General features: G+C 48.8%; 1 protein-coding gene across 4 annotated transcripts in view; it reads right to left on the reverse strand.

Annotated features, from left to right (window-relative positions):
* Window positions 1-3,088: 3,088 nt before the first annotated feature.
* Window positions 3,089-12,205, reverse strand: part of GALNT18 (polypeptide N-acetylgalactosaminyltransferase 18) — a 546,174-nt gene continuing 537,057 nt past the window's right edge. For all 4 annotated transcript variants that reach the window (XM_059722681.1, XM_059722676.1, XM_059722677.1 and 1 more), the window contains one exon: window positions 3,089-3,491. In XM_059722681.1, coding sequence (XP_059578664.1) covers window positions 3,243-3,491 — 249 coding nt within the window. In that variant the 3' untranslated portion in view covers window positions 3,089-3,242. The remainder of the gene's footprint in view (window positions 3,492-12,205) is intronic.

The raw sequence follows: 12,205 nt of genomic DNA on the forward strand, positions 1-12,205 counted from the left end.
CCTGGCCAGCCACCAGTTGAGCAGGGAAGCAAAGAGCTCCCCAGCCCTGGCACTGCTTGCCTCCTGGCTCCTGTGGGGAGCTGGGAGCTAAGCAGTGCTAGGACTGGTGGGGGCAGAGAGCTACCCCATCCTGGCACTGCTTAGCTCCTGGCTCCTGTGTGGAGCTCCAGCTGAGCAATGCCGACTGGGAGAGTTCCCTGTTCCCTGTGGCCCCCAGGTGTTGGAGCTGACCAGGAGCAAATCCCAGTCAGCATTTACACATGCACTACTATGCAGTATCTACTGCACAGCCAATTTGCTACCTGTATTTACAGGTAGGAGCTAACTGCACAGTAGACTAATTTACTACACAGTAAATGGTGCACACATGTAGGCGGTGACACTTTACTGCGCAATAGATTAGTCTATTGCGTAGAAAAGCATTTCATGTAGACATACCACCTGTGAGGTAATTAGGTTCCCTTTCACTCCCTTTTTAAAAAAAAATATTCCTGTTTATGGATGTATATATAGTGGGCCAGTTCTACAACTGATATAAATGGACATGGCTCTAGGACAGGTGATTGTTTTGACTTTTCTGTTTGACATAAAATCCATGTCAGCTGGCCTGGTACCTGTAGTGCTGTTTCATATTGTGCTCTACTTGTCAGAAGACTTAGAAACTAAAGTACAGGTTGTTTCTCTTAACAAAACAATGATCCTTAACACCTGCAGAAGAAATGGGCTGCAATGCATAAAAGGGAAATTAAGTGAATGACAACTCTTCTTTAATTCCAAATATGCAAACATTAACTGTTCTTTCATATTATTCCCTTCTCCCTTAACCCAACACCCACCAGACACACACACCTTTTCTAATTATTTTTTCAGTCTTCATTCATAGGTACTTAAACATATCTTGAAGTCAAGATACAAATATCTATCAAGTCAAGGCAGGGATTGATGAAGCCCTTACTCAGAAGAGCAGATGAGATTGTCAAGCTTAGTAACCTAATATATTAAATTACTTGCTCCTTATTTGAGTGATTAAATAGGTGCCCTAATCTGTAAAGGTGCCAAGTAGCTAACTCCTTTCATTGAATACTTCCGATTCTGGCTTATTTCAACTAGTTAGTCCCAGCTCTCTCCTTACTCTACCCACCCAGCTGCATATTAGTTGATATGCTCAGTGGGCAGCTGGTTTGACACTGAGGCACAGTCTACCACTCTTTGTGGCCAGGCTAGTACAGCTCTTTTACCACCTGCTGGGTGCATCTACACATGCATTTGATTTGGGATCAGTTTACTCATGAGCAAACTACTCAGCAGCACCTAATAGCAGCAAACTGCTCCCACCTCTTGGGGCCCTACAACGGGCCCCTGCCACCACAAGGGGAACTTTACATACCCCTGGGTGCTAGCCCAGGGGCTGGCAGGGAGCACCAGAGCAGGAGACAGCTGTCTCCTGGCTGGGGCTGGGACATTACACCCTGCCCCCAGGGGCTGCCTGGGGACAGGGACAATATCCTTATCTCCCAGTACCTATCTGACAATCCTTATCTCTCAGTGCCAGTTCTGCAGTTGCGGGACTAATGCTGGGAGTTTCAGAGCTGGCACTGGAAAATAAGGATTCATAGATTCATAGATGTTAGGGCCGGAAGGGACCTCAATAGATCATCGAGTCCGACCCCCTGCATAGGCAGGAAAGAGTGCTGGGTCTAGATGACCCCAGCTAGATGCTTATCTAACCTCCTCTTGAAGACCCCCAGGGTAGGGGAGAGCACCACCTCCCTTGGGAGCCCGTTCCAGACCCTGGCCACTCGAACTGTGAAGAAGTTCTTCCTAATGTCCAATCTAAATCTGCTCTCTGCTAGCTTGTGGCCATTATTTCTTGTAACCCCCAGGGGCGCCTTGGTGAATAAATACTCACCAATTCCCTTCTGTGCCCCCGTGATGAACTTATAGGCAGCCACAAGGTCGCCTCTGAACCTTCTCTTGCGGAGGCTGAAAAGGTCCAGTTTCTCTAGTCTCTCCTCATAGGGCTTGGTCTGCAGGCCCTAGACCATACGAGTGGCCCTTCTCTGGACCCTCTCCAGGTTATCCGCATCCCTCTTAAATTGTGGCGCCCAGAATTGCACACAGTACTCCAACTGTGGTCTGACCAGCGCCCGATAGAGGGGAAGTATCACCTCCTTGGACCTATTGGTCATGCATCTACTGATGCATGATAATGTGCCATTGGCTTTTCTGATGGCTTCGTCACACTGCCGACTCATGTTCATCTTGGAGTCCACTAGGACTCCAAGATCCCTTTCCACTTCCGTGCCACCCAGCAGGTCATTCCCTAGGCTGTAGGTGTGCTGGACATTTTTCCTCCCTAGGTGCAGCACTTTGCATTTCTCCTTGTTGAACTGCATTCTGTTGTTTTCTGCCCACTTGTCCAACCTGTCCAGGTCTGCCTGCAGCTGTTCCCTGCCCTCCGGCGTGTCCACTTCTCCCCATAGCTTTGTGTCATCTGCAAACTTGGACAGAGCACATTTCACTCCCTCGTCCAAGTCGCTGATGAAGACACTAAAGAGTATTGATCCAAGGACCGAGCCCTGCGGGACCGCACTGCCCACATCCTTCCAGGTCGAAGCCGACCCATCCACCATGACTCTCTGGGTGCGACCCTCCAGCCAATTCGCCACCCACCAGACTGTGTAGTCATCCATGTCACAGCCTCTTAACTTGTTCACCAGTATGGGGTGGGATACCGTATCGAAGGCCTTCCTGAAGTCTTCCTGAAGACTACCAGTCACTGATACACAAAATAAAACAAATGCAAGTTAAACAATGACACCAAGGATACTTGCATACCTATTCACACTGAACCTGCGAGAGGAATTGCCAGTGTAGGTACGACAACAGCAGCTAGGCTGAGACTTTTGTTTATACAGTACATTATTCAGGGCTGCTCACCTTGTCCTCCTTCCCTGATGATTTTAATTTTATCTTCCTGCTATTGTTTCATGATATGCAGAAATGCTTTATCTTATTGTTTCAGGGGTGTACTTGGTAGCCGTGTTGGTCTGAGACAAAAAGACATACAAAAAACTAGAACTCTTGGTTCCAAAATGATACCTTTTATTAGACCAATTGGAAAATGGCACAAAAATTGTCCTTTTCTGCAAGCTTTTGGGATCAAAGTCCCTTCGTCAGGCTCTGGGAAAAGTGAAGATGGTACGAGATGGTAAAAAGTCCCCATAGGTAGGAAATAAACTTCATTTTTGCACAGAGACAGCTGAAGATGGAAGTCTGTCCCTCTGGGTCCATGAGAGTATCTTTGTTAGCTGAGCTGAGTAGCTCTTTGATGTGTTGATCAGGTAGAGTTCCTTCCCTGAAGGTGTCAGATGGGAGGCAGGGAGGTAAAAAAAACTTCCTTGTAGTTCTGCAATGAAGTTTAAAATGCAAAATTGGCTGAAATTCAGCATCTTCCATGTTACAGGGGTGTACTTGGTAGCTGTGTTGGTCTGAGACAAAAAGACATACAAGAAATAAGACACATCTTATTATTGTTATATGTATGCACCAAGCATGACAAAGTCTTGGTTGCTAATTTGGGAAACCCATTGCTATTATATTTTTTTTCTTTTGTGAGTACAGGAGGCTGAGGCATTTTTAACACTTTGTTTTTTCCTTTTTCTTCTTATTTTTTAAGCCAGTTTTATTCTGGAAGGTTGAGGTATTCAGAACATGTTGCTTAAGTTCAGGGAATTTTGACAATTAGCTTTGAGGTTCTGTCAACATATCACAGTTGACAAATTACTCCAACCTGGGACAGTATGCTTTCGTTTTATCTTCCACTTCACCATTATACTGTAAATCTAGACTAAAACAATCCTTTTGGAAGATTAGCCTTAAGACATGTAACTTATAAATTGCTGCAATTTAGTTTAAATCACCACTATCACATTATTCATGGCTAGATAGAATATAGGCTAATAAACTGATGAAAAGGCTTCAAAAATAAAATGCCTAGAATAAGCTCACTTTACCAAATCCTCCACACATAACTTTCTGTTTTGTATTAATACTAACCATTTTGTTTTGGTGGAAGAAATCAAGATAATGCAGGTCTAATAACAGAACAGAAACCTCAGATTAATGGCCAGATTTGTTTTCAGAGTCTTATTCCTTATCCTAGGTCCCTCCAGGGTATTTAGAAGCAAGATTCTGCAAATCTGGGATCAGAATTTGCCAGAGATTGTTTTGTCAATTTATACTACCCATCATCTAATTCTGTAGTGGTTCAAAAGAAACTGAAAAAAAAATGTCATTTGAGGTTCACTGAGACTTTTACTGCAGTTAGAGTTGTGCCTCAGTGGGCACATCTACCTGTGCATATTAACACAAAACTTATTGCTCCAGAGTTTATTGCCCTGGGTGCACTGTTTGCATGTGTGCCTGGGACTGCTGCACATTGAGCCAGGTTGGAGAAGCCCCGGTTGGCAGGGGGTCCCAGAGGTCACCTGCTAGCTGTCATACACGAGTCCTCTGAATAGTTAAGTGCTCCTGTCACAATAGATTGAGCGAGCAGCATACCCCACCCTGAGTAACTGACGTTGCCAACAAATATGGGCGTGCCACATGTCAACTATCCGGCACCTTACTTGGCAGTCCCTCATTTGATCAGCCCACAGTATAAAAGCTCGTTCAAATTCCGCCCAAGGAGGAAACCTCAGAGAACACCTCAGAGGCAAGTTGGTGGCCTGATCACCCTCCAACGTCTCCCCGTCGTCGACCTTCCAGACGTACCCCGTTCCCGTTGCATGCTCGCTGCATTCATGAACTGTCGACTCGTCGCTTTATGCTACCTATTACGCTACCTGTTACGTTACCTGTTACCTGTTACCTGTTACATTTTCTGTCAAGTTGCCTGTTATCCGTTACCTGTAACCAAGCAATCGTTCACCACCTACACCTGTGTCATCAGAGGCGTAAGTAAAATATTCTTGTTACCAAATACGCTGTCTCAGCCTTCTCCATCCACTCGCCTGCCTGACGATCCCATTACCGAACCGCTCTTCTGGACCAGCTTGACCGGTTCCCAGAACATGGCGTCACGAACAGGATCAAAAGGCAATGTGGTGGAGAAGAATTTAATCTGGTGCTCCTCATGGCGCACGGGGGGGGCGCCGCGTGGATAACACAGAGGAACTTTGGGCACATATCGCCTACCATCGGGCAGCTGGAGGGGAAGGAGAGAACCTCCTTGGAGGCTATTTGTCGGTCAGGGGAGAAGAGCCGATTGTGAAGGAGTGGAAAGTAAGCATATCCCCAGAGGCGTTCGGCTGCATAATGGCCAGCGACCGGATCCACTTTAGGCCCGTGGACACAGTATCGTCCCTGTCCCTAGCGGAGGTGAAGACTAAGAAGGTGGAAGGCCCGACTCCTGCCCAGGAGTTCGCCCTGTGCATGCGGTTCCTGTGGGAAGGAGGGGAGCCCACCCCGCCAGACTGGTTTAATTGTCCGGCCCTAGCACCCGGATCGCGTGGTCATGAACTAGGCCAGCTCCGGGAAGGCCTAGAAACCGAGGGCCACCAAGCAGCAAAATGGGGGGTGACAAAATGGAATAAAGGAAAGGTGATAAACACGTTATTCCGCGCGGTAACGGGTTTACTATGGGAAAACGCCAACCTAGAGCCTCAGTTGCGCACAGTGGACATGGAGTCACTGGAGCAGGCAGCGGGGGGCTCTGAGCTGCCGTTAGAAAATGGCGCCGGTGAAAATGAGAAAGGGCGCGAAAATGCAGAACCGCCCCAAGAGGGATGGTCGGCCCCGCCCCCAGGAAAAGGCGCCAAGGAGGAAAAAGGGCGCGAAAAAATGGGAGCCGCCCAAGGGGAGTGGCTAGCCATGCCCCCGACCCTGGCTCCACCCCATGACATAGCGCCAGCAGTGAAACCACCCCCTTACGAGGGAGAAAAATTGTATCCAGTGCTCCCATCTGACGTGGAACGCCCCTCTCCAACTGCAGCTCACCCGATAGCATTAGTAAAACATGTCACAGATGCGCAAGGCACCACACGCACTACCATTACATATCGCACGCGCACCCGACCAGAGATACAAGAACTTTGTCGGGAATCAAAAGTGAAACCTGAAGAAACTCTAGCCATATGGCTGGGATGACTGATTGTAGAATTCGGATCTGACATACTAGACTCAGAAGAAGCAAGTGCCACAAGCGGTGTGGAGTGGAGGACGTGCCACCGATCTGAATGTGATCACGGAAAACACTCATTGGCCCATTCCACTCCCGGCGCTTGTGGTGGGACAAGTGACCCATAAACCCCACGCCTGGCATGAGGGTCGCCCACAGAACGCCAATGCGGAACAACTTCTCTTGGCCATAATCGGAGTATCGTACCTTTTGTGGAATCCAAGGGTACATCCACTAGGACTGGTGCAGGCCCAACGCAAGGAAAGATGGGCTCATCGCCACTTACCAAACCCCGGAGCAATTCCAACGACTCTGGAGGCCATAGACGTCTGTGTAGAGGTGTACAGAGGGACAGACGCTATCACAATCTGACTCTTTCTTAACCCAATGGCGGGTCAGCCAGCAGGGAACCTCTTAAGTCACCTCCCGCGACTGCACGCACTCATGAAGCGTAGCGAGGAAACTCCTATCGATGCGAACACCCGACCTTTGGCATACCCAGTCGAGACCCCGAAGCCGAAAAGTCCGGAACTTAATTTTCAATGAGAGTCACGCCAGCTGCCATCGAGAACACCCGAGGAAAGAGCCATGTTTGGGTTCTTACTTAACCATACAAAGCTCACGAAGCAACAGCTGCGTGCCCTTGGGGATGAAGGCCAACGTCATCTAGCCGACTCAATGGGATTCAAGTTCAGGGACAAGCCAAAAAATGAGTAACGGCCGGCGGCTCTGCCGGCGGCCTCCTCCATCCAGACTCTGCCGACCCCCGTCCCTACGCCAAATTCATAGTGCAACATCCAAGGAACCCGAATGATCAGAGACGAGTATCTTTTCTTTTAGACACCGGGTCCCAGGTCAACGTCATTACCAATACCACCCCACACATGCTGACCTCGAAAACGATCCAAGTCCAAGTACTCAACTCCGTGGCCACGACCCCCAAAGTTCGAATTATGACCCAAGGCATTATACTAGAAGCAGTGTTGGGAAATACCAACATTCTAGGTATCCCAGGACTAAGAGCACTGCATCTCAAAAGACGTATACTCCAGGCACTTCCAATTACCGTGCCCAAATCTGACCGACACAAACCCACGCTCCGCAACACCTCCGTCTGGCGATACCATCCTATTCCAACGAAAGGTACCTTAAGAGAATCGCTTACCGGCCTCCTGCAAGGACTTGAAAATCAGGATGGATCGCGCGAGTTACGGCCAGCACCTACCTGTCTCCAGGGTGGGGAGTGGCCAAGCCTGGCAGGCCCAACGAAGCCCGCCTGGTTGCAGACTACCGCGAAGTTAATAAGCGATGTCAACCACTTGCACAGCCCACTCAGTCAACCCTACTGCAATGTATGCTAGAGATGGCACAGTACCAAGCAGACCCGTGGGTCGGAGTTACGCTGGACCTGAAGAACATGTTCTTCTCAATCCCGCTCACTGACCCCGACGGAGTGCTGAATATGTGTGTTGAGGGAATAATGTATAAATGGATGGTTTGCCCACAAGGATATCGTAATTCTCCGTCATTAGCCACCGGCACTATGAATCGCACACTAGAGACATTTGCAGCAACGAATGATAACCTACGGAACGAAGAGTATAAGATTTGGAACTATATCGATGATATCGCCATCATGGGTCGAAATACCACGGTCGTCAGAGATACTGCTACTCGTCTCGTCAACCACCTTCAAAAGGACGGATGGACCGTCAACTCAGAAAAATCGCATTTACATCCCACCGCGAATATCACGTTTCTGGGTACAACCTTCGACAGCACCACCAGACGTGGTGCTACTCGTGGGCCCCCAGATTTGGAGCCCTTAATACACCCTGTACCAACAGACAGAAGATCACTTCAACGACTCCTGGGCCACCTCAACTGGTACCGGCATTACATCTCTCCTCTGCACCTGCCCATCGTTGCAAAGTTACAGCGTCAACTCCGTGAGAAGACCCAAAAATCCACACCATGGATTGCAAGAGATGACGACCATCTCCAACGTCTCTTGACAGCTATCAAAAACACCTCACTTGCTGCTATTAATTTGAACGAACCTTTAGTCATCACCCTCGGTTACGCCGCCACCCACGTATGGGACATGGTGCATAACAGCCGTGATGAGGTCGTCTTCACTGCGCATAAGACCTTGCAAGCCACACAAAATCGTTACAGACATTTAGCAAAGACCCTTCTTGCAGGCCAGCTTGCCGAATCACTGTCATCGGGTCACGGGACCCTTTGAGCCCCTCTTGCAACGTTAATACCTTCAGTGAACCCAGAAAGAATTGACCCACATTTCCAAGGGGAGCCCAAAACATAGAATACGTTGGTGCTTAACCACCATTATCACTGGCATTGTTGGAAACATGAGGATGCCATGCCCACCCCTGACCCAGTCGACGACCACCTACCTGTCCTATACTGAACTACGGCTCCAGCGTGGATTGGGTCGGACGGAACATCCCGGAACAGGGGGGGTTATGGGTATTATTGTAAGCCTTGCCATGATGCCGAAATGTTCAATCCGACCCCGGGAGAAGACTTGCCTCAACTTTGTGAGCTCTTGGGATTCAAAGCGACCGTGCAACACTGCCTCAATCATCACGATGGCACACTCCCCGTTCCAGTCATAGCGATTGATTCCCTTTACATCTATAAGATCATGATGGGCACAGCAACAGAGACGGAAAATTCAACTATCGATAAGCTACTAGAAGATCCTCTGCCGCGCGATGTGGTTCTAATGGTATCAGCTCAAGGAGCATCACCCAAAGCCGATCCGTTTTTAGTATGGCTCCACAAACGATGGGGACACCCAGGACCCCAAGCCAGCTGTCGATGATGGAAATTAAAAGCTCAAGAATCGGGTCTGTATGCTTCCCAAGCCGACTGGAGGTGAATCACCTAGAGTTGCGAGGCATGCGCGAAAGAGAAATGCCATCGTACCGATCACCACGCGGGTGCGCTAAACCCAGAACACTTTTCCCCCGGAAAGACGTGGCAGGTGGATCTACTAGGACCGCTACCGAGGGTGAAATTGCCAAATAAGGGACTAGTCATCGTCGATTTAGGAACGCGTCAGTTACTAGTCGTCCCTTTGCAAAAGAGCAACGCGACCGCCGTCATCACCGCGTTGACTGCGGCGTTTGCAGTCTGGAAAACTCCTCATGAAATTCAATCGGACGGAGGACCCCCGTTTAACTCTAACGTGCTTGATAGATTTGCCCGCCTCCATGACGTTACATGGCACCTTCATTTGCCATACCACCCGCAATCCAACGGTGTCATGGAAAGGCATATTGGCTTATATAAAGAACAACTTCATCTCAGGGGAGGGGGGACGTACAAAAATTGGACTAAATACAATCATGATGTCCTTATCGCACTAAACACTACAAAACCTCTATGGGACGAGGCGGCCCCCAAAAAACCCTTACCCTGGGAACCTCAGTTCCAACCTGACGAGTTAGTGTAGTTCTCGATACCCCACCCTCGTTAATCCTATCCAGCGGTCCATAAGGGGATAATTTGTAAATCCGAGCCATATCCAAACACTTATTCTATTAGAAGAAAAGCCCGACCGCCCCCTCATTGTAGCACACCATAACTGGTTAACTTGGCGCACCCCACCAACGAATGTTCCAGATAACTAAATACTGTTACAAGTCTTATCTCCCACAGGTTCTTAAGTGTGGAAATTGACGACGACGAGAAGCAAAAAGGCTCTACAGGACGTCCGCCTGCGTTCACGACCGGTCCTTCATTCCAACAAGATGGGAGAAGACAAGAGATTTCCTTCTAGAGGAATACAGGCGGTACTCAGGGTAATCCTCATCTGCTATGCCACGAGTGTTTCAGCCCAAGACTCGAACACTGTGCTAACTATGCTGTCTACGTGGGCTGAGGCAACCAACACTGAGGATGGACTAACTGCGTGCATACGCTTACCTATTTCAGTTACCAGTCCAGTGTTGAGCCTCTATGTATATGCCTATAATGTTAGTGAGTGGTTTGTAGCCAGGAATAGGGACAAATCCCATAATATGGTTGTGGATACCCAGGTGCACCAGCAATCACTCATAGAGCACAATTACACGTGGGCCAAAAATCTAACGATAAGGAGTATGGCGACCACAAGTTGCACAAAAACCGTTGCAAGTCTCTTGGGTGACCCAGTAGACAACTCTCCAGTTTTAATAAACTGTTCTGAGGTTCCGTGGGGAATTAACCCTAGGGGGGTCCACTGGGCCAGGCCCGATAATTCTTTAGCGTGAGACCTGACAAAGTCCAATCCACCGTGGTTCCTAAAACTTCCACCCGGGCCACTAACCAAAGTTACTAAGACCCCCGTTATCGGTGCTGCCCTTAATCACCGCGCCTCGTTAGTTACGTGGGACGCCACCCTGGCCATTAATATCTCCGACCCATTAAAATGGTCCTCATTCTTTTATCCCGTGCAGAGGGCCGCTACCCTTAGCCAGTGGTGTCATGGATATGACCGACCGCCCAACACCACTAAATTACCCAGCGAGCTAGCTATTGACAGATGGAGGAAACAGAGTTGCGCCAATATCAACACCCCTGCCCCGGTTGGCCTACTATGGGCCTGTTCAGACGGGCGCCTATATACTACCCTTCCAGCCACGATAACAAATGTTAATTGTTTCTTAGCTACTGTCATCCCTTAAGCATTAATACTTCTCACCCAGATAGCCCAACCGTGCTTCGTCGCCCTAGACGCCACGCCCCGGTTTGGAGTTCTCTCCCTCGGGCCGAAAAGATTGCCGAAACAAGGCAATGGGTGGTTGAAGGTTATTTTTTTCCGGGGAATAGGCGTCGCTAAGGCAAGGATAGCTATAGCTGAATTAGCAGAACAAGTTGAAGGCCTAGCTAATTCTTCCTCAGAAGCTTTTAGCTTACTCAATCAGCAGTTACAAAGTACGTCTGCTATGACCATGTAAAACTGGCTAGCCCTAGACGCCATGCTACTTCACCACAGTGGGCTATGCCAATACCTTAATCTGTCTACAACTCACTGTTGCATTAGTATCCCTAACATCTCCGTTCCACTAGAACAGGAAATCGAAATAATAAAAAAGATTGCAGTGGATACAAATAAGATCTCCGAATTGGGAAAAGGGTGGTTGGCTAATATCTTTGGTTGGCTAGGATGGGATACGTCTTCTTGGCTTATGCATTTGTTAACTCCCCTTATCACTGTATTATTGCCGTTTGTTACAATTGCGGTGGTTGTCTGTATGGGATGTTGTGTTTTACAAGTTATCAAAGACCATTTTGTAAAGTTATCTGCTTTTGTATATACCCGTTTGCCTGAACCCCTTGACACTGACGAGTTCATGGACGAAGTAGTCGTCTGAGCAAAACCGTGTATCCATTGTGCCATGAGCAAGGGGGCATGTCATACACAAGTCCTCTGAATAGTTAAGTGCTCCTGTCACAATAGATTGAGCGAGCAGCATACCCCACCCTGAGTAACTGACGTTGCCAACAAATATGGGCGTGCCACATGTCAACTATCCGGCACCTTACTTGGCAGTCCCTCATTTGATCAGCCCACAGTATAAAAGCTCGTTCAACTTCCGCCCAAGGGGGAGACCTCAGAGAACACCTCAGAGGCAAGTTGGTGGCCTGATCACCCTCCAACGTCTCCCCGTCTTCGACCTTCCAGACGTACCCCGTTCCCGTTGCATGCTCGCTGCGTTCACGAACTGTCGACTCGTCGCGTTACGCTACCTATTACGCTACCTGTTACGTTACCTGTTACCTGTTACGTTGTCTGTCAAGTTGCCTGTTATCCGTTACCTGTAACCAAGCAATTGTTCACCACCTACGCCTGTGTCATCAGAGGCATAAGTAAAATATTCTTGTTACCAGATACGCTGTCTCAGCCTTCTTCATCCACTCGCCTGCCTGACGATCCCATTACCGAACCGCTCTTCTGGACCGGCTTGACCGGGTCCCAGAACACTAGCCTGGGGCAGCTCCCTCATCCCCAGC

Source organism: Alligator mississippiensis, chromosome 2 (genome assembly GCF_030867095.1).
Source record: "Alligator mississippiensis isolate rAllMis1 chromosome 2, rAllMis1, whole genome shotgun sequence".
Taxonomy (NCBI): Eukaryota; Metazoa; Chordata; order Crocodylia; family Alligatoridae; genus Alligator; species Alligator mississippiensis.